This window comes from Mesoplodon bidens (assembly GCF_964165515.1).
Source record: "Mesoplodon bidens genome assembly, chromosome: 14".
Taxonomy (NCBI): Eukaryota; Metazoa; Chordata; class Mammalia; order Artiodactyla; family Ziphiidae; genus Mesoplodon; species Mesoplodon bidens.
In genome coordinates this window covers 8,972,912-9,000,853 of record NC_138170.1, presented here as the reverse complement: position 1 = coordinate 9,000,853, position 27,942 = coordinate 8,972,912, and the positions used below count along the sequence as shown (strand labels likewise).

Sequence of the window (27,942 nt, the reverse complement as noted above, 5' to 3'; positions counted from 1 at the left end):
TGTTTGAGGCCCCACTGTTAGAGTCATTGGAATTACCCCTTCACTTTCATTCAACAGCAAACACACATTGAGCATCTGTGCCAGGTAGGCAATGGGTTAGGAATGGGCATACAGAGCCCTTGAGAAACTCCTGGGCTTGTTCTGTAGAGTTAGACCTAGGACCATGACCATGCAGTGTAATCGATGCTATAGTGGAGGTGTGTGCAGAGCCTGCAGGGAGCAAAGGTCATAGGAGGAGCAGGGAAGCCCATGTGAGACCTGGAGAATGAAGAGGACATTTCCCATAGATGAACAGGGCAGCCATTCCAGTCAAAGTGAGCAAGAATAAGAAACAGCATTGCATGTTCAGGGACTGGCCAGCTATTCACTTTGCTAAAGGGAGAAGTTCTAGGAGGAAAGCGTAAGTAGGTTGGGGCCTGAGCATCATAAATCTTGCATGCTCGGCTAAAAAATTTAGGTTTTGTTCCATGGATGGGCGGAAACAGAGAGTTTTGAGCAGAGTGATAGGACCAAAGTTGGCATTGGACAGGTTAGACAAACTACAGACAGGGTGACCAGTTGGAAGTGTTACTGGGGAGATGAGGAGAGCCAGAATTAGGGAGTTCTTATTGGAGATGAGAGAGATCTAGGAGATACTATTGAATGGACTTGGTGATGGCTTAGATTCTGGGGTTGATGGCAATGGGAAAAATTCAAGATGAATTCCAGGATTCTAGGTGGGTGACTGGATGAAGGCATTATATTCAGTCACAAAGAATACAGGGGAAGACCATGATGGAGATAGGGTGATGTGTCATAGCCTGGAGGAGAAAGTGCTGGACCCCACAACTGGAGCCCCCAGTCCTGCTGCTGTTAAATGGCTTTTGTGTTATTCAAACCTGTAAATTGCTGTGCTTTAGTATTCTAGGGGGCATATTCTACTCCAGCTATCTCACCTGACCACTGGCAAAGTCAAGGGTGAGATTTGGTTAGTCTCAGATGTCCTCCTACCTTCCTTTCACCTCACATGGTTGCCCTCCAGTTGGCAATGCTTCAAGGCTGCCTGCGTTCTCTCTGGTTCCTTCTCCCTTGCTCCCGAGGCTTTGCTAAGCATGATCAGCTCTCAGGATGGTGATAACAACTGACATTATGTTATATCTGGTGGTCCCTGATTTTAATGCGGGCCTCCCAGAGGGTGTGTAGTTGGAGGAACGTGGACCTCACGGTCACACAGATTTAGACGTGTGTCTTGGTTCTATGTTGTTCCCAGAAATGTTTTAATTTCTCTGAATCTTTTTGACCTGTAGCTTGGGAAAACGCCATCTACTTCACATTGGTTTGGTGTGAAGATGAAATAAGTGTAAAGTACAAAGACGTGTACAATTTAGTAGCTGGTAAAAGTCCAATTTCTGCTTCCTTTTTACTTGTTCTATAATATGCTTTTCTGCAGAGGCAATAAAATATTTAACAGCTCTTTAGCAGGGCACTTTCTGATGAGAATGGCTCTTGTCCCTAGAGCTGGAGCTGGGTCCAGAGGCCCCCTTGGTTAAGTCAGGATGAACCCTTGTGGCTGGATCCTGAGGAGGTCTGAGACTTTTCAGGTAGGGACCAAGGTAATGGTGGGGACCTTCCAGGGGCTCGAGGCAGTGACTATTTAAATATTAAACAACTGGCAAGGTTGTTCTGGTTTGTACTGGCTGAATATCAATCTGTCCATTGGTGACTTCATGACATAATCTCACAAGGTCAACACAGAGCGGTAGGGGACTTGGTCCCATCCTTCACTGCCATCACCCTCCCAGTACAAAACCCTTCTCCAGGAACATGCTCATATGGGCTAAATCAGATTTTAAATAGTGAGGCCATTTTAATATCGTCATCTGGCCCTACACTCCTTGGCTTTTCCAGTCTAGTGAGTTCTGGAGAGTCAAGGTCCCCCTGGGTTTTTCAGGACTCCTCTCTCATTTTTCTACCAGCAATAGACTGAGACTAGGGGCCATGAGGAAGGCAGTAGAGCCTAGATGAGGCAGCATTAGAGAAACCTAGCAGAGAAGTGTATGTCAAAGGCAAGAATAAGAACGGTGAGGAGGAAAAGAGGAGGTGGAGGAGAAAGGGACAGGGAGTACAAGAGTGTGTGTGTGTGTGTGTGCGTGCACGTGCATGTGCATGTGTGTTGAGGGTGGGAAGAACAAGGTTCCACGAGGGCAGGGACTGAGTCTCACCTGTATCCTCAGGTCCCAGCACAATGTCTGCCATACAGTTGTTTCTCTGTGTTGCCTGGATGAGCAATTAATTCATCCAACTAAGTCCTGTTGCTGTAATACTCACCAATGACACTGGAAACTTGGAATACATAGGCTAAAGTTAGCACTGTCCTTCCTAAGATGCAACATGCTGTAAATTCATTATGAACTTAAGAAACGCGATCTCCACAGACAACTGACCAGCGCCTTACCTTTGCAGCTTTGGCATTCCTGATGGTAATGAGCTGCTGTGCGATGACTGACAAAACTTCTATGTCAATTCGATTAAATTCATCAAAGCAGCACCAGGCCCCTGACTGTGCCAGACCACTGAAAAAGCGCCCCATCATCTGAAATCAAAATACATTCAACTATATATTGTAGAGTTGAACTTTTTCAAAAGTTAAATTTTGAGCTGAAATAGTAAAAGGAAAATAGGTGGTATCTGGAAATCAGCAATGGTTTTATGTGAATCCTGGTCTTATGTCAGAAGTTAACACCTTTCTCTAAGAGGAAATATCTTTTTGTCTTCTCTATAAATGATTGGAAGCTAATTTTTATTTTTAAATAAAATGGCAATCTGACCAATTTTCCTACTTTTTCATAACCTCTGTTCACTTATGTAAATACTTCACAGGTTCCCAAAGAAACTAACACCTAGACTAGACACACTTAATGACTTAAGAAAACCTTGAAAAACTTTACTGGTAGAACCTTTCATCATCTTTACCAGGTACTACACATGGCAGACAAAAAACAGGAACCACTGAGCAGAAGCACAGCTGCACAGGGTAATGTAATGGTTGTTAATTTCTTCTACAGCAGAATCTTAATGGTGGAGGAGAATGAATATGTACTTGTGGCTATCTACACAGGAAAGTTCCTTTAGAGACTTGAATTTTGGGTGAAGCATTTTTAAAAATATTGCATTATACCATCTCTTTAAAAATAGAGCTAATGTTTTTTTGTTTGTTTGTTTCAAGATGGTCAACTGAGCATATACTGCTACCATCCCTTCCTCCTAAATGCCCATGAATGACAGAAAGGTAGAACTCTCTCTATTTCTGTATCTACACTTATACCTGTACCTGCTTGATAAAAGTATAATGGGAAGGGAAACCAGCAGCAGGAAGGAAGTTTTGAAAAAAAAATCTTGGAAGATGGAAAGTACATAGATACAGATTACTCAGCTGAGAAGGGCAAATGCAGGCCCAAGACAGAGGGAAGGAAGAACTGCCATTCAGGGGGTTCTCCAAGAAACTCCAAACCCAACAGCAATACATGCAAGAAAAGCAGACACAGGTCGCAGGGTGATCCTTGGGAATTAGTCAAAGGTGAGTACTTGGAAAGATCAGGTTTGTGGGTCCTTCCCTTCTCTGTCCTTCCCTCTCCTTATTCCAAGTAGAGTAAACAGGGCTCTTAAGGCTGGCAGTGCTGACACTCTCCCTCCAGCCTAAAACCCAAGGACTGCCTTGTAGAGAAAGGGGGAGGTCTTTCTTTGGGAGATATAAGGAGATATTGGAAGAAGACATTAGGCTTGGGAGATAAGGAAAGCAGAGATAAAAAAAGATAGATGATTTCGGACCTCCACTTTACTCAACTGAGAGTCAAAAGGATAGACAGCTTCATCCAAGAGTGAAACCCACTTAACTTCACTACTAGAAGAAAAATCCTTATTATTTTGGCATTTATAAAATGTTTCTGGCTTCCTGGCTGCCCAAGCCCACACACTGTATGGGGAAGACTGCTAAGCAAATATCCTACACTCCCACAGAGATCATGGGAACTTTTTCATTTAAGGCAGGGGCCTTTTGAGGAAACAATTTGTTCTCACGAATCAACTCAGTCCTCACTTAAGAACTAAGTAGTAAAAGTCGACACACATTTGAGAAACATCACCATCAAGGAAGAGAGAAGAAGAATAAACTAAATGAGCAACCCTGAAGAAAATGGAGGTAATTTGGAGAACAAAAGAAAAGATTTAAAAGTTCAAATGGAACCCTCAGAGAGATTTTAGAGGAAATTACATTCCTATCATGAAACAAGATGCTCTAAGAAAGAATTAGTGAGAGATAAGAAATAATCCCTGGAAATTAATTATATTATAGTCAAGATTACAAAAATGAAATAGATGGACTAAACAACAGAATGGATAAGACTAAAGATGAAGCTGGTCTTATGGATGACAAAGCTGAGGAACTCCTTCATATTGTAGAGCAATGGTTTCATTCCCCGGGTGGTGGTGGGTACAGGAAGACTTCTCAAGGGATATTAATAGGACAGAAGTTTTAAAAGAAGAAAATTCCAGGTCAAATGGGACTATATCAAACTGAAAGTCTTCTGTACATCAAAGGAAGCCATCAACAAAGTGAAAAAGCAACCTAAGGAATAGAAGAACATATTTGCAAATCATATATCTAATAAGGGGTTAATATCTAAAATATATAAAGACATCATACAACTCAATAGGAAAACAAACAAACAAACCAATTTCAAAATGGGCAAAGACACTTTTCTGAAGAAGACACATAAATAAATTGTCAACAGGTACCCCAAAAGATACTCGACGTCACTAATCATTGGAGAAATGCAAATCAAGACCACAATGAGACATTACCTTAGACCTGTTAGAATGTCAATTATCAAAAAGACAAGAAATGACAAGTGTGGTGAGGATGTGAAGAAAAGGGAACCCCTGTGCACTGTTGGTGGGAATGTAAATTGGTGCAGCCACTATGGAAAACATTATGAAGATTCTTCAGAAAATTAAAAACACAACTGCCATATTATCCAGCAATTCTACTTCTGGGTATTTATCCAAAGAAAATGGAAATCACTAACTCAAAAATATATCTGCACCCCCATGTTCATTGAAGCATTATTTACCATAACCAAGACATGGAAGTAACCTAAGTTTCCAACAATGGATGAATGGATAAAGAAAATGTGCTGTGATATATATATCACATTTGTGACAATATGTAATGGATGGACCTCGAGGGTATTATGCTAGGTGAAATAAGTCAGACAAATAAAGACAAATACTGTATGATATCACTACTATGTGGAATCTAAAAAAAACATGAACCCAAAGATATACAAAACATATTGGTGGTGATGGATGTTAACTAAACTTACTGTAATCATTTTGGAATATATATATATAACAAATCATTATGTTGTACACATAAAACTAATATAATATGTCAATTACATTGCAATTTAAAAAATTCCAGATCTTTATCTTCAATATGGGCTCTTTGCTAAAATTTATCTCCCTATAACATGCCTGCAGTCAATGCCCATAGCTTTAATTCAAAAAAAGAGTCATGTACAAAAATGTTCACTGCAGCTCTATTTACAATAGCCAGGACATGGAATCAACCTAAATGTCCATCAACAGATGAATGGATAAAGAAGATGTGGCACATATATACAATGGAATATTACTCAGCCATATAAAGAAACAAAATTGAGTTATTTGTGGTGAGGTGGGTGGACCTAGAGTCTGTCATACAGAGCGAAGTAAGTCAGAAAGAGAAAAACAAATACCGTATGCTAACACATATATATGGAATCTAAGAAAAAAAAAGTCATGAAGAACCTAGGGGTAAGACGGGAATAAAGACACAGATCTACTAGAGCATGGACTTGAGGATATGGGGAGGGGGAGGGGTAGGCTGTGACGAGGTGAGAGAGTGGCATAGACATATATACACTACCAAACGTAAAATAGATAGCTAGTGGGAAGCAGCCGTGTAGCACAGGGAGATGAGCTAGGTGGTTTGGGACCACATAGAGGGGTGGGATAGGGAGGGCGGGAGGGAGGGAGATGCAAGAGGGAAGAGATATGGGAACATATATATATGTATAACTGATTCACTTTCTTATAAAGCAGAAACTAACACACCATTGTAAAGCAATTATACTCCAATAAAGATGTTAAAAAAAAAAAAGATCACTGGAACTCATCCATGGTAAAAAAATTGGGTTTATTGCTTATTGCAATAAGGGAGACCACAGACAATGGGAAACCATGAGATGTCTCAGAAAAAGAACATTAAAAGGACTTCTTATAGGAAAGTTTGAGGAAGGTTCAACGAAGCAGGGTATTGCTGTATGTATTAGTTTTGAAGGGCGATTATAACAAATGACTGTAAACTGGGTGGCTTAAAACAACAGATATTTTTTCTTGCATAGTTCTGGAGTCTATAAGTCTAAAATCAAGGTGCTGGCCAAGCCATACTCACTCTGAAAGTCCTAGGGGAGTATTCTTCCTCATCTCTTCATAGCTTTTCATGTTTGCAGCCAATGCTTAGTGTTCCTTGGCTCACCTCCTGTGTATATTCACATGGCCTTCTCCTCTCTGTGTGTCTATAACCGAATTTTCCTCTTCTTACAAATCCACTAATTATTGGATTAGGGGTCATCCAGGTCCAGTAAGACCTCAGTTTAGCTTGGTTATATCTGCAGAGACCCTACTTCCAAATCAGGTCAGATTTACAGGTTATCAGTCATTAAGACTTGAACATGCCTTTTTAGAGGACACCACGTCACTCTAAATTTTTGTTGGCAGAAAGCTGAGGCGATTCTCTGATGGGTATCATAATAACATCTATCTAGGAGTCTATAGGGCAGCATGGCTCAAGGTGTCAGTAAAGATGTAGCAGTTACTCCAGTTAGTGGAGAGAGGAGGATATTTGGTCATTTTTGTGGTTTGGACAGAGTTCTTGTTTGTGTCTGTTCTCAGATTTGATTATGGTGTGGTTTTTGTTTCACGGCATCATGGGCACAAAGTGACCAAGTCTGATGTTGGTGGTCTATGAAGCTGTTTGAGTTCAACTGGAGAAGCACTGAGTCTGTTTGAACCAGGCCAGCACTCAGCTGATAGCGGTCAGGGGCTAACTTCTGCACCCCCCCCCCCACTTTTTGAAAGACACTAATTGTGTAGCAATTGTTTGACCATTAAAAAAGAATTTTTGGAGTTATTTCTGCCATTTTAATTTTGATGCTTTATACTTTAAAAGAACTTTTTGTATCAGAGTATTTCAAACATACACAAGAGGTAAAAGAAGGTGCTCAGTTTAACAATCATCAACATTCTGCTCTTTTTAAAATACTTCCAACACTTTATGCTGTTGTTGGAGTATTTTAAAACAAGCTCCAGACATCATTAGTATTTCAACACAGATCCTGTAATGTGTAAGAACCTAAAAACAAAACAAAACAAAAAAACCAAACCAATACCATTAACACATTCAAACAAAAATCAAGTAATCGGTTTTACCAAAACCCAAGTAATTCCTTGATGTCATCTAATACCAGTTCATGTTCAATTTTCCACAATGGTCCTAAAATGATCCTTTTACAGTTGGATAAGGATGCAAACAAGGTCCAAACACTGCATTTGGTTAATGTGTCTTTTTAAAATCATCTTTATTGGAGTATAATTGCTTTACAATGTTGTGTTAGTTTCTGCTGTATAACAAAGTGAATCAGCTATACGTATACATATATCCACATATCTCCTCCCTCTTACGTCTCCCTCACACCCTCCCTATCCCACCCCTCTAGGTGGTCGCAAAGCACCGAGCTGTTCTCCCTGTGCTATGCTGCTGCTTCCCACTAGCTATCTATTTTATGGTTAATGTGTCTTTTAATCTCTTTAAATTTATAACAGTTCTCTGCATCCTCCCCCTTTTATGCAATTTATTTTTTAAAGATCTATAGGTTATTTTCCCTTTGGAATTTCTTGCATTCCATATTTGGCTGATTGAATTCTTGTGGTGTTAACATGTTTCTCTACCTTATATACTTCTTGAAAACTGTATTTAAATCTAGACACTTAATTAAATTCATTAGTTTGAGGTTTAAAAATTTCTGAACAGGAATAATTCAGATTGTGTACCAAAGCAGAATATACATGTTTCCTGGTTGTCTCAAATTCAGTGAGGTTTAATTGACCAATGGATAATTAGCCTGATCCATCCATTACAAACCTTCCAATTAATCTTTTAATGTGGTTTTAGCAAAGATGATCATTACCAGATCTATTAATTTTTTAGAGTTTGCAAAATAGTAATTTCTAATGTTATTCCTCTGCATGTATTAGCTGTGATTCTTCTATAAAGAATTATCCTCATCAACTTTTTTTATTGAGGTACTGTTGATTTACAATATTACATTACTTTTAGGTATACAGCATAGTGATTCAATATTTTTATAGATTATACTATTTATAGTTGTTTGGGAAAATAGTTATTTTTCTTAAAAAGTGTGTTTATGCTAACATGTAATGAATTTATTATGGTTAATATAAAACAAATAAATATTTTATTTTACTTTATTAAAAAAAGGCTATTTATTTAATATTTATTTATTTTTGACTGCGTTAGGTCTTCTTTGCTGTGCTCAGGGTTTCTCTAGTTGTGGCAAGCAGGGGCTCCTCTTTGTTGCAGCGCGTGGGCTTCTCATTGCGGTGGCTTCTCTTGTGGTGGAGCACAGGCTCCGGATGCAAGGGCTTCAGCAGTTGTGGAGTGCGGGCTCAGCAGTAGTGGCTTGTGGGCTCTAGAGCACAGGCTTAGTAGTTGTGGCGCACGGGCTTAGTTGCTCCACGGCATGTGGGATCTTCCTAGACCAGGGCTCGAACCTGTGTCCCCTGCACTGGCAGGCGGATTCTTAACCACTGTGCCACCAGGGAAGTCTCCCCCCAAAATATTTTAAATGCAATTTTAATTTCTAACATGGTGTATATCAATAGATGTAATCCATACATATAAACAAAAACTTTTTGGAAGTCTCAATAATTTTTTTTTAAGATTTTTTTTTGATGTGGGCCATTTTTTAAAGTCTTTATTGAATTTGTTACAATATTGCTTCTGTTTTATGTTTTGTTTTTTTGGCCATGAGGCATGCGGGATCTTAGCTCCCCGACCCGGGATCAAACCCACACCCGCTGCATTGGAAGGAGAAGTCTTAAGCACTGGATTGCCAGGGAAGTCCCAGGTCTCAATAATTTTTTTTTTTTTTTTTTTTTTTTGCGGTACACGGGCCTCTCACTGTTGTGGCCTCTCCCGTTGCGGAGCACAGGCTCCGGACGCACAGGTTCAGCGGCCATGGCTCACGGGTCCAGCCACTCCGTGGCATGTGGGATCTTCCCGGACCGGGGCACGAACCCGTGGCACCTGCATCGGCAGACGGACTCTCAACTACTGCGCCACCAGGGAAACCCTCAATAATTTTTAAGAGTGAAAAATTCTGAGAACTACTCAATGAAAAATCTTACCGTGAATTCTCACCTCCTACATGTTTCATTTTCAATACGTAACTCTGGATGTGTAACACCACACATTTCAATACGTAACTCATCTCTTCCTGTAAGCTCATTCCTTGTTTCTAGATTTCCCTGCTATTCTGTCTTGTATCTCATCTCCCCTCTTTCTACCTACTGACATGAACAGGTCTGTAATCTTACCACCATTTGACCAATTCTCCCCTGGCTTTGATTCCTACCTGGCCCACTTGGATCGCCTCGTGTTGACTCTCCTCTCTTGCTCTATTTATTCCACTTTAATCATTCCTTGCCCCACTAGTTTTCCCTAGCTTGCCATCATCCCTTTCTCTCCTTCTTTGTTATGTCATGTTGCAAATAGAGAAAGCCACATAAAACACTTAATGTTAGTGTTCAGATGCCAGGACCGTACCTTGTAGTCCAAACCATCGGAGCAGTTAAAGACCACACACTGGATGGCGAGAGCTTTAGCCAGGTCTTTGGTAGTCTCAGTTTTCCCCGTGCCAGCAGGACCAGCTGGTGCGCCTCCCAGGTCGAGCTGCAAAGCCCCCATGAGGCAAAGGTAGCAGCGATCCTGAAGAAATTGATAAATTGTCATTATTGAAGGGAACTGACTATGGCCACAAATTCTTAAGTCCTTTCCTTTCTATAGCAGGAGGATCATTATTTTTTTTATGAAAGGTTCTATAGCAATTGAAGTATACTAAAAAATCCAGGCACATGATCAAAAAGCGCAAATCTCTGCTTTAAAAAGATGTATTCATGGCAAGTCCTTTCAAGGGTTAATGGTAGAAGGAAACTTTTCAGAACTATTTTAGTGGGGAAAAAGCAGTGATGAACCTAAATGATCAGTAACTTACCGTGAGAGGAGTAATAACTAATCTTGGGCATGCACCCAAATACTCATAGCCATAAGTATACTGAGAGAGTGCCATCCTTGCCACACAATTGTCCAGGTCTATATCCCAATAATAGCGCAGTTGTCTCTGCCAGTCAAAGGATTCAACTCCCTCTACCTACATATGTGATGACAATGATACACATATTAGATGCATTAATTTCAGAAAGAAATATATGATTTTATTTAAGTGAAAGAGTTACCTTGGCTTGAACAAGTTCGGTGACTATGTCTCTTGCATGTACATCAATAGTAATTAAGGCAGTTATGATGTTTCTGTGTAATTTAGGAAGAGTGCCTCGGACTATTGAAGCCAGGGCATTTAATCTCTAAAAATTAAAAAAAAAAGTGATATATAATTTTCAAAAATCAGCTTACATGTATATCTTTTTACTATTAAATTTGGAATAGGCATTTTTTGAAACTATCTATAAAACTAGATAACTATAAAATTAGATAGTTTTGACAAATGTCTATTCCAAATTTAGTAAGAATCTGTAATTCTGTGACCCAGGACAACAGTTTAACTTATTTAATTCCTATAAGGCTTCTGTGAAGTACAATACTATCTTTACCCCAGTTTCACATTAAAGGAAACTGAGGGTCACAGAGGGTAAGGAAATTGACATAGTTATAAAGTAGCAAAAATTACACTTGAGTAGACATTTGCCTCAAGGAAAGCCCCCTGCTCTTAACCACCATATGATGATGTCTCTAGAGAAGACGGTTCTCCCTAAAAATCAAATGTGATTTAGGTAGTACTCTTCATTTTCAGGGATAGGTTTTTCTTTTGGTGAGGGAGGGGGAAATAGTCAGAAATCCTAAGCATTTAAACCAAGCCAATGATTGATTAAACGAAAGCATTTTTTGATAGACTGAGTTCCTGATTTTCACATAAATGGATAAATCTTTTCCAGAGAAGGGCGGTGCCTCTGAAAGCCTTGAACTGTTGTGCTGATTTTTCACTCAGGCTGACCCGGATCAGGGGCCACCTCTACAAAGAGGTCAATGGGACTTTCCTTAGCGAGTCTTTTCTCTGGGGCTCTTTGAGTTGAAATTCTATCGAGGACCTTCATGAGAGAGTTTTTTCCTATTTCAAGAAAGTTGTTTCCTCCTTTTTCTGTTTTAAGGGTGAGTCTTTAAAAATGCAACATTGCTTGGAAGTAGAATTGAATTTGGAGTTAAAGATGTGACCTGGCTGTAAAGTTGCATTTCCCAACAATAGCTCAAAAATTTGTGTAGAATGGTATTTAATTCATTCAGTTATTTATTGCTTTATTGATAGTTGCCTGAGGCTTCTATAAAACAGTAGAAAAGCACATGTTGGGCCTAAGAATAGAAATGGCACAAATCCTGTGGTTTTCTGGGATTGAATCCACTTCTAGGAGAGATATAAGGACCCAGGATAACATTTCTTCTTAAAGGTGGCAAACCATTATAATCCTGACATTTTCCTCTTGAGTTACACTTTCCTTCTATTTTTAATATTCATATACATACTACACAAACATCAGGGTAGTGTCGCTGAGAAAACTTGAACAGAAATAGTTTTAGTGAGAAGCCCAAAGCTTTGGATGTCACGTCAGAGGCTTACAATTTCTGAAGTAGTGAATTTACATTAACCACGTCAATAAAAGCCACTGGGACCATCGGGGAAAGCGCTATGTTCGATGTCACCCTGATGTAATCTCACCTCAAAGTTTACTTTTTCAAAAGCTTCCAGGGCCTCTAAATGATTACCGTCTTCTCTTTCCAAACACTCCGTCAAATCGCGGCACCACATGATTTGAGAAATGGTCAGGATCACCTGCATGGAAATACGTTTCTTCAGTGTGTGATGCATCTCACTCAAACAGGATCCAGAGGTGGAGATTTAAGGAGTGTAAGTTACTTGAGAAGGGTGGCCGGCGATCACCCATACTGTCCTTGGTTTCCCCAGATAGTCAGCGATGGCAGCTTTGCACAGGCGACGCAGAGACATGAACATGGCTTCTTCCACTTTGCCCAGCCACTCCTCCACGTTGCCTCGGGCCTTGAGGCCTTTCCCCAGGCTCACCTGGAAGATAATCAGACTGTGATAACATGTAGACTGTACATCCTGTGTACTTTGTAACGGAACCCTGAGCTAGGTAAACATGGAAGCCTGAACACGAACACTGACACTTCTACTGATACCCACTCTACACCTCTCTTTACACCACCCCTCTCCCCCCACCCCCCACTTGGTGCTTTATTTCACTGCTTCCCTTTGGAGCCAATTCCCGGAAAGAGGAGTTTATGTGCACTAAATGAATTCTTCCACTTTTTTTCCTTACTTCCTGTCATCTGATTTCTGGCCCCAACCACTCCTCTAAATCTGTTCAGGTCATTAAGGTAACCAGTGCTCTCCCAATCATCCAGTCCAATCGACGCTTTACAGCCCTTGTCATATTTATTTCTTGGACTACCAATGACCTGACTGCCCTGGTTGTCTGGGCTCCTGCATCTGTTCTTCTTCTACCTTCCCTTTAAATGTCATGTTTTCCCTCGATCCTAGCCTAGGTCTTCCCCTTTCTCTTTTGCACTAGTGATGAACAAATTCTTTTGCAAGAGGATCAATTTAGGACAAATAAAAAATTTTTCTTTATTGAGGTATAGTTGATTTATAATATTATATTAGTTTCACATGTACAACATAATGATTCAATATTTTTATAGATTATACTCCATTTAAAGTTGTTACAAATAATGGCTGTATTTCCCTGTGCTGTACAATATATCCTTGCTGCTTATTTATTTTATACATAGTAGTTTGTAACTCTTAATCCCCTACCCCTATCTTGCCCCTCTCCCTCCCCTCTCCCCACTGGTAACCACTAGTTTGTTCTTTATATCTGTGAACCTGTTTCTGGTTTGTTATATTCACTAGTTTGTATTACTTTTTAGATTCCATATATAAGTGAAAACATGCAGTATTTGTCTTTCTCTGTCTGATTTATTTCACTTAGCATAAAACCCTCCAGGTCCACCTATGTTGTTGCAAATGGCAAAATTTTATTCTTTTTTATGGCAGAGTAATATTCCATTGTATACATATACCATGTCTTCTTTATCCATCCATCTGTTGGTGGACACTTAGGTTACTCCCATGTCTTGGCTATTGTGAATAATGCTGCTATGAGCATTGGGTGCATGTGTAGGACAAGTAAAATGTCTATGGGTTCCTTCCAATCCCATAGATACACTTCTGTGCTCTACCTGGACTGAAATCCTTGGTATTTCCCTGCACAATTTCTCTGTTTGGAATGCTGTCCCTCCCATGTCTCCTCTCCACCTTCCTTGGCTGCCTGTGTGTGTGTATGTGTGATTCTCCTCTGTGTGGTCACCTGATTCCCCACAGTCTGCTAATGCATTCACTTGCTTGGTGTTTACAGGCACTGTGCCAGGCCCCGGAGAGGCTGCTGCTGAACAATGACAACTAATACTTCATAGCACCCGCTCAGTACTGTTCTAAGTAATTTACATACACACTTGAAAATCCCCAGCAACTCATTAATCAGGCAGTATTACTAATTCTTGTTTTACAGATGAGGTTAAAGATTGGGAGTGGAATCCATGTGTCTGGGCAGTAGAACTAGCTCTTAACCACCGTACTCTTGTTCCCCTTATGGAGAGTTAAGACCTGGCTCCAGTACTTTCTACCCTGTTCCCAAGAACAGAGCACAGCCTCTGTTACTGCATTTTCTGTGGGGCTTTTCAATTGTTTGACTATGTCTCTGCTAGACTTTGAGTTCTTCGAGGGCAAGAATTTTATCTTTGATTATCTTTGAAATTGCTGAGCCAGCAGAAGATCAGATCACAGTAGCACTTGATGAATGCTTAGCATGATGATGAATAAACCTCTACCTTCCACCCTAGAAGAGTAACAACGTTTACACATAAAGAATTATAAACAAAAAGCCCTTACCCTTTCTCCCTCTGGTGACAGCATCGCTAAAATATCATTAGTGTAAATCTTTTCTGGCTCTGCCTCCATGCCAGGAATTCTTCCCTCGGTTGGAGGCACGAGTGCAAATTCGAGTTTTGAAATGGAATCGAAGCATTTCCTTAGGTGTGGCTGCACAGCTTGGGGATTTCGTGTCTGAGCCAAAATCTCCAGAAGCTCATCATTTGACAAGAAGTAAAATCTAGATTAAAGAATATACTTAAAATGTAACTTGAAACTGAAGCAAAGTCTTATATGGACATGAAAGATAAATCCCTCAGTCACTTCTCTTCCCCATCCACTGATTCACTTGGACCTCTATCCCATAGGTCCTGGGTCTGGGAGGCCATGTGTCTCTAAATATGATTTTTATAAAGATTAGTGTGGATGCATCTCAAACATCTGGAATTAGTGCCTGGTACATAAAACGTAGATATTTTTCATAAAAATTGTAAAGATGCTAGTGCTTGCTAAGATACTGATTTGGTTGTATGTCTGTTACTTGGCTTTGAGCTCCTAGAGTGAAGATATATTACTTATTTTCCCTAGAATCTGGCCTTGTACCTCACATATACCTGGTATTCAATACATAATTTGTTGAATAGATGAATGGGTGGCTGCAGGAACCTTATTTGGTTCTGTGACTACACACATGTGGGCCATGCTGGTGTGATCCTGCCTGGGATTTTCTTAGATACTGCCCAACAGGGCCATTTGGAGACATGAAGATACCCTAGGGAAAAAAAAACTGGAGAAGGGGCACACCTGGATGCCCAGGGATGAGAGAGAGGGATGAGGGTCTGGCTGGAGAAGACACTTCACTCCTGTGGAGGAAGCTGCCTATGAGAGATCCCTTGTGATTGGAGGGATCCCATTAACACGTGGAAGGCCCCACGTGAGAGAGGGACCCAGTTGGGTACCAGCCAAGTCAGGCTTCTCCTGCCATCTTGCCTCTCCTCCTTTTCCTGCCCCCAAACTGGAGACCTCAGGAACCTAATAGGAAATGGGGAGGGTTGATGCCACACATCCTCATCATCACTAAAGCCTTCAGCCTTGCAACAGGCTTAGGCCAGAGAAGGGGGATGTTTTCACTTTGAAAGAAGTCCAGAGTTTTGATTATTATAGATCATTTAATGGGTTAAGGTAATGAGAACTTTTTGTATTATTATCAGAGAATGACCAGAAAAATTCATGAGGCCTGCTCAAGATTTTGGCCAGGGACAGGAAGAAACTAGCCCCTAGTAGGGAACACAGAGACTATTATTAGAAACAGAGATGTTTTGGGTTACACCCTATTAGTCTTGCTTCTTTAAAATACCACATATGGTAATAATTTGTACCCCTGCCTCTTTTCAACTAATGAAACAGATAACTGTCAAGATTGGACTATGAACCCTGTGGGAGAAGGAACAGTGTTATATTCACCTTGTGTCCCCAGAACCTAACTTGGTCCATGGCTCATAGTAAGCCTTCATTAAGGCTTGGAGCATGAAATCAGCGGTGTACAGAGCCTCCTGACAAAATAAACACTGTAAACCTAGTTGATGTAATTCTAAGCAAAAGGAAAAATAAAAGCTGATGCTTTTTGGTGTCCAATATTATCACAGGTAAATTTGTGTCCAGATTTCTTTAAAGATCGAAACAGTGTACAGATTTTCTCTGGTCTTGGGAGACTCAAGTTAGGAACCACTGATTTAAGAGTGAAATAAAAGGCACTTTCCAAACCTCAAACTCTTCTGTCTTTTCCCATGTTGCCTGAATCTGTTAAACTCAATCAAATCTTCCAGCTCTTGGATATCTTGTGCACACACATACCCTGTCCTGGTGCCCAGCAACAACCCCTCTTACCCAAGTAAGCACATAAGCACCTAACCCTGGCTGACTCAGTGCTTGTCCTAGGAGAGACCTTAACAGCCATTTTCTTTGCATCTAACAGGAAAAATCCATGAAAGATGAGCCATTTTTTGATATTGTCTATGTTACAGTACAATGTACCCCAATGACTGAAGTCTGGAGCACTTGCTACCATCAGGTAGTCATAGTGTAGTCATATATAATTATACTGAAATGGTGTATTTACATGACTGTCCACCTGTTAACCACGAGCTCCATTAGAGTGGGGATCTGGCCTTTTCTTTGTATTTTTATCACTGAGCAAAACATTTGGTATGTTTCTAGAATGAATGGATGAGTAAAAAATTTCATTTGGAATTTGTGAAATGACCTCTTAGATGACTTCTACAGTAACCCTCTTAGGCTACCGATTAACCTAAAGAAACCAGCTCAGGCAACAAAGGTCTCTAACTTTTTACATACCCATCTGTGGACACACACACACATGCAGGTACACACGTACACACCCAGCAGTGAAACGATGCTGTGATCAAGAATCCTTCCAGCATCTTGGTTACTTATCCACTTAAACCAAATATTGTATATTTATCCTTGACACTTACATGCCCCAATCAAGATATTAGCTGGATTGCTATTATGAAATATCTTTCTTGTTTCCCTCTTTGGTTCCTTCATGTTTTGATTTTATAGTTTGTTTTTAAATATACCCTAACAAATTAATGGATACTCTTTTTTTTTTTTGCGGTACGTGGGCCTCTCACTGTTGTGGCCTCTCCTGTTGCAGAGCACAGGCTCCGGACACGCAGGCTCAGCAGCCATGGCTCAAGGGCCCAGCCGCTCCGCGGCATGTGGGATCTTCCCGGACCGGGGCACGAACCCGTGTTCCCTACATCGGCAGGCGGACTCTCAACCACTGCGCCACCAGGAAAGCCCATGGATACTCTTAACTACTAAAAAATATTGTTGGTAGCTTTATAAACTTACCTTGGAAAGATAACTCTTTTTGATTCTAAATATGCCTCTAGACACTTCTGAATTTGGTCAAGTAATGCATTATTACTTTGAAAAGTCTCCAGAAGTCCTGTTCATTGAAAAAAAAGGTATTGGTAAAGTTGTGTTAAAATAAATATAGAATATAATTTTAAGTGGAAGTAAAATATGATATTAACATTTTTAAAGTTTTGGTTTTATTTGAAGAAAGAATGGTCTAATAAGTTAAAATTAGGGGGGTTGGCTAAGAATGTTAACTATAACTTTTAATAATAACATTAATTTTGATATTTGCCACAGATGAACAGGTAATTAATTTGAAACCTTTTTATCTGGCATCCCCCAGTTTTGGGGGCCGGGGGTGCACAAACCAAAGCCAAACAGTTGCCATTCTCTAAACACCACATATTCTCTGTCACTTTCTTACTCATGTCTTCTGTTTTTTCTGCCATATTTAGATGGAAAAAATTGTGGAGATAACTCTATGTCTTTATCACTAAACTCTAGCACCTTTAGGATCAAGATTCATGTCTCATTTGATGTTGATGTTTTGGTGCATATCACAGTGCCTGGCTTCTCCAACTGTCTGAGAATCAAATCCGGTCTTTTCCACGGTCTCCGAGTCTCTACGTGACCAGTGACCTAATCCAATCCCCAACCCGCCATCCAAGCACACTCACCTCTCTGGCCTCACTCCTAAGCCCTCTCCTGTGCGCTGCACTCCACCCCACTCTGGCTTCCTTGGTGACAGTCATGTACGCTAAGCATGCTCTTACCGCAGGGTCTTTGTTCTTCTCTCTGCCTTTAACAATCCTCCCTTAGATCCACGAACATGTTTCATTTCCTCATTCCTGCAGATCTCTACTCAAAAGCCACTTTATCAAAAAAATCCTTTCATCACACACACACACACACACACACACACACACACACACACACTGCAGCCCCCAACTGCTCTCTAGTGCCTTTACCCTGCTTAATTTTTCTTCACTGCTTTATCATCACCTGAAATGATATATACAGGTCCACACTCCTTTATCTGAAATCCCTAGGACCAAATGTATTTTGGATTTTTTTTTAAATTTCAAAAGTTACATTATATAACAATAGTCCAGTTGGCACTGGGGCAGCACTCTGTAATAAAACACATTAATATTTTTGCAGCAAAATGTTTGAATATGCACATTAAGCGGATGTGCTAGGCAAGATAAAGGTCTCTCAGATATATCCATGTCCTAATCCCGAGAACCTGAGAATATGTTAGTTTTTATGGAAAAAGACACCTGGCAGATGTGGTTAAGTTACAGATCATAGGATGGGGAGATTATCTTGGATCATGAAGTGGGCCCAGTGTAATCCAAGGGGTCTTTTTTTTTTTCCTTTTTTTGGCTGTGCTGTGCAGCTTGTGGGATCTTAGTTCCCCAGCGAGGGATTGAACTCGTGCCCCCTGCAGTGGAAGAGAGGAGTCCTAATACTGGACTGCCAGGGAGTTCCCCACAGGGGTCTTTATAAGTGGCAGAAAAGGAGATGTGATGGCAGAAGCAGAGGCTGGGGGTGATGCAGTTGTGACTGGAAGGGGACCAGGAACCAAGGATTGTGGGCAGCCTCTTGAAGACCCAAAGTTTTAAGGTTTTCGATTTTATCATCCCATAGAGTTTTTCCTGCCTGCTTATGTTTTATGTAAGGGTCTTTGGGCAAAGAGTATAGTCCAGCAGGCTGCCTCTGCTTGACAAGGAAGCTCTCTGTCCATATCACCAGGATAGGCAGTGTGCTGCCATTTGCAGAACAACAATCAATCCTGCTGAGGCTGTGATACAAACCATAAAGTTCAATCACCATGTATGTGTAATCACCTGGAAGGACTTTGATTCCACATCCCTAGAAACAGAACTTACTAAAACACATTTCAACTGTATAGCACAGGGAACTCTACTCAATACTCTGTAATGACCTGTATGGGAAAAGAATCTAAAAAAGAGTGAATATATGTATATGTATAACTGATTCACTTTGCTGTACAGCAGAAACTAACACAACATTGCAAATCAACTATTTTCCAATAAAAATTAATTTAAAAAATAAATAAAACACATTTCAACCCTGAGATTAGAATTACCATTAGTGGCAATATTTGTAAGTGGGCTTAATGAATTACTTAAAATATGGTGTGGAAATTTTTATGGTTATAAGTCTGTGAGAACTTTAACAGAATAGGTCAATGTAAATGAACATAAATGTATTTTTTGTAGCCTAAATTGTGAGATGGAAGCATCACTTATACTCTGTGGCAGGATCCCCCAATTCTAAAAACAGCAAAAGAAGTAGATTCTTGTGTGCCAAAACTATGAACTGAGCTGAAAGATGATGATGATGATGATGATAATAACAATACTAATTGTAATAAAATAACAACAGTGTTAAATTCAAATTGTTTAGCAAAGTGTCAAATGTACTACAAATGTTCCTGGTCATCAACGCTGACTGGAATCAAGGGTTGAATGTACCACATTTTATTAGAATCTTACAGGTGATGGACATTTTAGATAACTGTAAAGTCCTTTGTGGTTTCTTTTTTACCTGGCTGAGTAGCTGCTCGGAGAGCATTAGGCAGCCTGTTCACCTTCCTCATGATTTCTTTCCATGACTTATCCACTTGAAGGAACATCTTGGCCTCTGCAGGTAACTGCCTCTGAATATCTGGAGCATTAAAAATACTCTCTAGGTAGAGCCAGTTTCTCTGGCAGTTCAGCCACTCTTCCTAGGAGAAAAATAGGACATTACCAGATTTTTAACCTCAGATTGAAAAAATACAGTTACATTAAAAATAATTACAAGGCGATTCACTGTATCTTTTTCCTTTTGGCAGCTTCTCACAGGTCCTTTGAAATGAAACCTCATTAAAAGGTCCAAGTCTCACCTCAGCCTAATTTCAACCCATTTTTTTTGTATTGAGTAGAGTTATAACGAGTGTACTACTATGTGGTAACCAGAATGGACCCAGAGAAAGAGGATTAAAATGCCCAGAGGAGACACTCTAGGTGGAGGCAAGATGCTTACTTAAAGGAATCTGAAGGGTTGGGAAGTGGTAAGTTTAGTGACTTACTATTTCCAAATATAAAAATGGTTAGCAAACAAGGGTTTTTTTTTTTTTGCCTCAGTTATGTCTATTATTCTTCCCTCTTCCTCTTTTTAAGAAGAAATATGATTCATTTTCTTCAATCAAAAAAGTAAAACCTGCTTGTGACAGAACATGTGGCAAAGAGAGAATACTGGGAGGAAGAAGAAAATCACACATCACTTTCCTCCTAGAGACAATCGCTGTTAATCAGAGAAAGCAGAAGTGCAGGGTCAGATCTAAAGTCTATAGACCTCACCGTTCCTCTGCACTTCCTGCCATGGCATGTGCGGGCCTGAGATCTGTGAAACGGTTTCTCGTGTCTCACTCTAGATTTGGGGGCTATGCTTAAGCCCTAATGTCCCAACCACTCCTTGGTTTATTTCAGTCTCACACTTTCTATACATTTAATTCTCTGGAGGATCCCTACTATTCAGCGCTGCTTCTTTTAAGGACCTTCTATGGAAACATGCCCTTTACTTTGATCTAAATTTAATCTCTCCCTTCATGGGGCTCAGCCATCAGTACAGAAGGCTGGACAGGCGTCAGGTTAAAAAGTGTCCATTGAAGAATATTGATTCCCCATAGAGATCTCTACGAAATGAGGATGGAACAAATTGCCTTTTCCTACTTAGTACCTTTATTATTTCACAGATAACTTTTCCTATTAGAACATATAAAAACCACAACATAATTAAATCAAGGTAAAAAAATGAAGTCTAAGAAAGAGATTGGATGGGAACAAAGTGAGACCAGAGTAAGTCGGTTCTTTATTATGGGATAATCTGAGGTTGAATAAAATAAAGAGAAGGTGTGTATGACAGGAAGGGTGCCAAGGAGACTTCAAGCAGCAGTATTTGTTTAGTAAATATGAGGTTGCTGTGGCTAGACTCTTAAGGTGGCCCCCAAGACCTGGGCTTCCTGTCCTTGTGTGATCCTCTCCCCTTGAGTGTGGGTGCCACTGTGACTTGCTTCTAGCTATGGAGAATATAGCAAAGGTAACAGGATGTACACAGTTATGTGTACAGTACACAAGGCTGTAACCTCTGTCTTGCCAGGAGACTTTCTCTTCCCTGCTCGACTGATGGAGCAAGCGGTCTTGTTGAGGAAGTCCACATGCAAAAAACTGTGGGCAACATGGAGGAGCTGAGGATGGCCTCTGGTTGACAGCCTGTGAGAAAATGAAGCCCCCAGCCCCAGAATTGCAAGAAAATGATTTCTGCCAACGTCCTTCCCCAGTTGAACCTCTGATGAGAACCCAGTCCTTGCCCACATCTTGACTGAACCCTCGTGAGACCCTGAGTATAAGACCCAGTTAAGTTATAAACTCCTGACCCACAGAAACTGTGGGATTATAAATGTAGATTGTTTTATACCACTAAGTTTGTGGTATTTTGTTTCACAACAATAACTAATACAAGGGTGATGGTATAGTCTTGCAAAGAAGAGTTCGATATATTTGCATTTTTCTTACATTTTGAGCATAATAAAATGTCAATAATTAAATCATATCTAAACTGTACAATATTTAAGTGACTGAACAAATGATTTCTAAATCCAATTCTCTGAGTCCATGAATTGAAATTATCCTGACTCACCAGTGTTTGATTAAACAAAGCAAGTTGTTTCTGCCAGTCATCCATTCGAGTTTTCAGTGGGCCAACGTAACGTGATGAGGCAATGGTTGCAATGTTGATGGTGCTGTCATCAAGAAGGACCTTTAAGGACAGGCAAAGAAAATACATGCAACACCATGTGTTTTTGCTCTCAAAGATAATTACAGATATTTAATTCCAACAACCCATTTATTTATTTTTATTTTTACTTTAAAATTTTTAGTTTTATATTGGAATATAGTTGATTTACAATGTTGTGTTAGTTTCAGGTGTACAGCAAAGTGATTCAGTTACACACATACATGTATCCATTCTTTTTCAGATTCTTTTCCTGTATAGGTTATTATAGAATTTTGAGTAGAGTTCCCTGTACTATATATACAATAGGTTCTTGTTGATTATCTATTTTATATATAGTAGTGTGTATATGTTAATCCCAAACCATTCAAAAGCCAATTTTTTGAATAAACAGCTTAATCTCACTTACTGTTTCCCACCCATCCACTTCCCCTCTTTCTCTCCTTCACTAGGGCTTACAATGCACTATGATGTTCTCTTAAATGTCACCAAGGAACTTCTGATTGTCAAATCCTGGCTGTTTCTGTAATTATTAATGGCACACATTTCTGCTTAGCTCAGCACTCTTTTCCAGTCTCCCCCCTACAAGGTATCTGGTACCTTCTTTATATCATTTGGTCATCCAGGTCTTTATTTCTCAAAGTGCTCAAAACTTGAGAAAGTAAGTGCTTTCCCTACCCAATGAAACATCACTTTCCCTCGATTACCTTGAGGAAAAGGAAGAGTGAACTCATTCATGTCAAGCTCTGGATGATTATAGACAGTTTTCCCTCTACCTTCCCCCTCCTCTATTCCTTCCCCTTACACCACAGCACCCCTCGCAGAACATGTACATTTAAAAAAATGTGTCCGTTAATCTAAAGGATTTGAATTGCTCTATTTAAATTATAAACTTCTTGACAGCAGAAGCCCCATCACCTGGCATCACCTGACCTTATACTGACTTGGGCCTACTCTCCCCTCCAATGCACAGAGTGATGTCTGGTCTTGCTCTTCCAGACTACACCTGGCAAAGCCATTTCATCTCTAATTCTGGCCTGGGTACACCTTAACAGGCCAGGGCTTTGTTTTTCTAAAAAAAAAAAATTACTGAAGTATAGTTGATTTATAATATTGTGTTAATTTCTGCTGTAGAGCAAAGTGATTCAGTTATACATATGTGTACATTTTTTCATATTCTTTTCCTTTATGGTTTATTACAGGATATTGAAAATAGGTCTCTGTGTGGACTTTGCTTTTTAAATTGAGTCATAATTCCCAGATTCTTTTACTAAACAAATGTGCCCTTTGGATTTTAAGTCACTAAGAATTCAAAAAATTCAAGTGAATTTAGCTTCTTAGTGTGATATAAACCTGAAATGCTCATTCACGCTTCTTTGTCTCATTTAAATGGTTTGAAATGCCTTCCATTCTCATCTATGCTTATCAGACCTCCAGATTTTTAAGGTCCAGCATGTCTTCGCTGGTCTAGGAAGGATTCTCTGATCACTTCAGCCACAACTGATCTCTTTGCTTTTCTAAATTCCTCAACAGTTATCAACTACAAGATTATAACTCTTAATATATATATATGACATATCTATTGCTTTGCTAAATATTTCATATACAAGTATTCATGTCAATTATTAATATTCATATCTTGCCTTCCCAATTAGATTTTTCCTTGTTTAATAACTCTCATATTTCAGTCCTTCATCATAACTTCCCATAGAATATTTAGGACTACGTCTCACAAGAACCTTCAACATGAGTTTCAATAACCCAGTTACCCACCTGTATGTCATCTGTGCCACCCAGGATAAATACATCTTTGGAGTCACGGTGAGGTAGGACGACAAATTCAGTTGTTTTCCAAGAATCCTCCACCTTAGAAATAGTTCAAGTCTTAGGATAGCTCAATTCATTTGTGTGTAGGTACTTGATAAATGCATGTGGAATGAAATAAGTGAAAACTCCATAATTATCCTAATCTCCTCCTGCCTTTAAAATTCTTAAAATCTTCTAGGTTAGATGACAATGATTTGCTTAATTTTATTGAATAATATTAAAACATATGAATAATTTGTGATACTTTCATGTGTATTCCCTCCCACTTCATGTTTTAATTAAAAGAAAAAAATTCTTTTTACATAGATGCTTGGAAGATGTGTGTTTTTGGAGTAAGGAGGTTAAATATCCTAAGTAGAGAAATCTTCTCAATGTGCTTTTGAAGCATTTCATACAGTTAGTCTTCTCTAGTATGTAAGTTTGAAAGGTAATGTATTTTGGCATAAGAAATCTTCCTTGGTATGTGGTTCTTTATATAAAGCATGCTAATTTGTTGCCATCAAATTCCTGTTGGATTATAAGCTAAGCAGAAAGAAGATATTAATAGAGGTGATAACAATAATAATGATATAAATGTAAGGAAACAGCACAAGGATAACTGATAATGAGAGGGTGAAAGCTGCAATGTTGAAAAACCCATTCAGATAAAACAAAAGTTGATCTCACTGAATATGAAAACCTTTACATTCCCTGATCTCCAGAATACACATTTTTCAGGTTTACCTTTTTAAGAACTGTTTCTAAGGCAGCTTCTCCAGAAGCCTGTCCAGAAATGTCCTGGATTTCTCGGCCAAAGTCAAAAACATGTAACTCAGAGAGCTTCTCCAAGGTTAATGGAATGTCAAGGTCTACTAGGGTGGCATCAACTGCTTGTTCAATAGCTGTCCAATGTCTAGGCTTCAGAGTTGGGTTCCTTAGGTCAATGATAACTGGAAGCTGGAAAACAAACACTCTCAGAGACACCATCCTTTTTATCTTAAAAACAACCCAAGGCTTCTGGTTTCAATTTGGGCACATAAAGAGCTGGAAAGAACACCACTGACACTCTTACAACAAAGAAAAATCTGCACGAACTACAAGTTAATGACTTGTATTGAACCCATCAGAAAAGTGAGGCTGCAGGGAAACCAACTAAGTCAAAATTTGAAGAGACACTGGTACCCACAATTTTCTCCACAGCAAGAAACAGGACCTGAGAATTTGCTTACCTAGGAGAGATGCCTTGGGTTGCCGTTTAAACTAGTTAGAAGATGTAGCTGAATTTTAAAAATAAGTTGCTAAGACTGAATGTAGGGTAGCATGAGAGTGTGAAGTCCCTGGGGGCTACAAATATTACTAAATATTACAAATATTACTAAAGCTGGAGGAGGGACAGGAACAACTGTGAAACTCAGAATTTTGTGAACAAGGAACACAGGGCATTGTAAGGATAGAAACTTAATCAGAACACGAGGGAATATCCCTCTTCGCTTCTTCCACCAGGCTAACAAGCACTGAGTAAAAATAACAGTGGAATAGAGAGTGGAAAGCTGCAAGATACAGATTTTCTCTGGGCATAAAACGAAAGAATGACCCAAGGTCAGGGAAAACAGAAATTGAAAAAATGACCTTTGGCAAACCAGCCCAAACTAAACACAAGGTATCACTAGAACAATTTGAATACTGTGGTATATTGAGGGCAACCACAGCAACATCAAACTTCAAATCTAGCCGAATTTCAAACCAGATTTAATATAACATGCCACACAGAAGGCCAAGTAGAAAGAAAGGCATGATCATTTCCAGGCATAAAAATTATTTACTTCAGTATCTACTGTTCTGCGTAAGATGTCTGAATTTCAACAAAAGTTTAAGAAGTATGTGAAAGGGCAAGGCAAACATACATCCAAAAAGATACAAAATTAATCAGAATCACTCTCAAATCTGACACACGTGTTGGATTTAACAGATAGAACTTAAACTAATTGTGATTAATATGTTAATGTATCTAATGGAAAAGGTAGACAACATGCAAGATCAGATGGGAAATGTCAATAAAATGATGGAAACTATAATTAAAAATCAAATGGAAATGTTAGAAATGAGGAAGACAGTAAGAGATACAAAGAATGTCTTTGATGAGATGAACACAGACGAGGAATCCGTGAATTTGAAGGTAAGTGAGTAGGAATGACCCAAACTCATACACAAAGAGAAAAATCAGTGAAAAGCTCCCCTGCCCCCATCCAAACCTAGAACAGAATATCCATGAGCTTGGTACAATATCAGATGGTCTGACATACATGTAATAGAAATCACAGAAGGATAAGAGAGATAGAAAACACAACAGAAGAGATATCAGAGAAATAATGGCTCAATTTTTTTTCAAAATTAAAGGCAGACACAAAACCAGAGATCCAAGAAACTCTGAGAACATCAAGCAGGATAAATATAAATGGTAAACAACAATAATAACATACATCTAGGCATATCACATTTCATACTGTCAAAAACCAAGAAAAAGAGAAAAATTTGAAGGCAGCCAGTTTTTGTACAGAAGAACAAGGATAAGAACTACAGCAGACTTCTTGTCAGAAATCATGCAAGTAAAAAGATAACAAAAGGATACTTTTACATTGTTGAAAGAAAAAACAAAATCTGCCCACTCAGAATTATATACCAGTGAAAACATCATTCAAAATAAATGATAAAGACTTTCTCCAAACAAAAATTTGGGGAGTTCATTGCTAGCATAACTACTCAGTAAGAAATATTAAAGGAAGTTCCTCAGGCAAAATGAATATGTTATGAGTCAGAAACTTTGATCCATACAAAGAAATGAAGAACATTGGAAATGGAATAGATGTAAAATAAATTTCATTTCCTATTTTTATTCTCCTAAAAGGTAAGTATAAAAAACAACATTAGTAGCAATATGTAGTGTTTATACTACATATGAAAATAAAATACATGACAACATTAATACAAAGGATGAGAGGGAGGATTGGGAGTATGGTATTATAAACTCTTTACACTATACATGAAGCAGTATAATATTATTTGAAGGTTGATTTGGATTAAGTGAAAATCTATATTTTAAATCTAGGATAACCACTAAAAATTGCTTTAATGAAGTATGAATAGTAACTCCATAGAGAAGACAAAATGGAATCATAAAACCTATACAATTAAATCAAGAGAGGAAAGAAAAAGAGGAAAAAAAGAAACAACAAATAAAACACCATCATAATGACAATTTTAATCCAACCATACAAATACTATTCTAAATATTAATGCTCTAAACATGTCAGTTAAAAGACTTTTTAAAAATCAGATTGGAAAAAAAGCAGGAAGCAATTATATGCTGTCTAAGAAATATTTTAAATATAAAGACATAGGAAAGTTAAAAGTGAAAAATTGAGAAAGTACTATCATGAAAACTCTAAAAGAAATCTATACTAACTATATTAATTTCAGATAATGCAGACATCAGAAGAAGAAATCTTATAAAAAATAAAGAGAAAAAATATAAATGATAAGAGGGTCAATTCTCCAAGAAGAAATAGCAATACTAAGTGTGAATACATCTAACAATGGAGCATCAAAATAAATAAAGCTCCACTGTCTTGAGATGCAGTATCCTCATAAGTTATTTGGAATTTTTCTTTATAGAAGATTTGTCTTTTATCCTTTGTCTATCTATCTACCTATTTATCTATCTATTCTTCCACTCAGTTGTTTACTTATGTCAATATGAATTCATGGATATTTATTTTATAATTTGGGTTATAACACAATATTGTATTATTTATTGTTTGGTCAAATCATTACAACTTGGGCCAATAAAAATTCTTTCACTTGGTTTCTGTGTCTCTTTGATATAACCCGTCATTTTTTTCTTCTTTTTTTCACCAAATGATAGAGAATCTATTTTATTTTATTTTTTAAAGTTTTTTTTCATGTTTTTTAAAACATCTTTATTGGAGTATAATTGCTTTCCAATAGTGTGTTAGTTTCTGCTTTATAACAAAGTGAATCAGTTATACATAAACATATACATATATCCACATACCTCTTCCCTCTTGCATCTCCCTCCCTGCCACCCTCC

At 38.8% G+C, this 27,942-nt stretch overlaps 1 protein-coding gene across 1 annotated transcript in view; it reads right to left on the bottom strand.

Moving 5' to 3' along the window:
• The window catches only part of DNAH6 (dynein axonemal heavy chain 6), a 274,144-nt gene that overhangs the window by 148,641 nt on the left and 97,561 nt on the right, over window positions 1–27,942 (bottom strand). The window contains exons 19-30 of the mRNA XM_081255033.1: window positions 24,579–24,791; window positions 23,802–23,894; window positions 21,933–22,052; window positions 19,797–19,977; window positions 17,214–17,310; window positions 14,358–14,577; window positions 12,303–12,467; window positions 12,105–12,218; window positions 10,615–10,740; window positions 10,374–10,529; window positions 9,926–10,087; window positions 2,435–2,572 (exon numbers count right to left, since the gene is read on the bottom strand). Of these exons, the coding sequence (XP_081111159.1) occupies window positions 2,435–2,572; window positions 9,926–10,087; window positions 10,374–10,529; window positions 10,615–10,740; window positions 12,105–12,218; window positions 12,303–12,467; window positions 14,358–14,577; window positions 17,214–17,310; window positions 19,797–19,977; window positions 21,933–22,052; window positions 23,802–23,894; window positions 24,579–24,791 (1,785 nt within the window). The remainder of the gene's footprint in view (window positions 1–2,434; window positions 2,573–9,925; window positions 10,088–10,373; window positions 10,530–10,614; window positions 10,741–12,104; window positions 12,219–12,302; window positions 12,468–14,357; window positions 14,578–17,213; window positions 17,311–19,796; window positions 19,978–21,932; window positions 22,053–23,801; window positions 23,895–24,578; window positions 24,792–27,942) is intronic.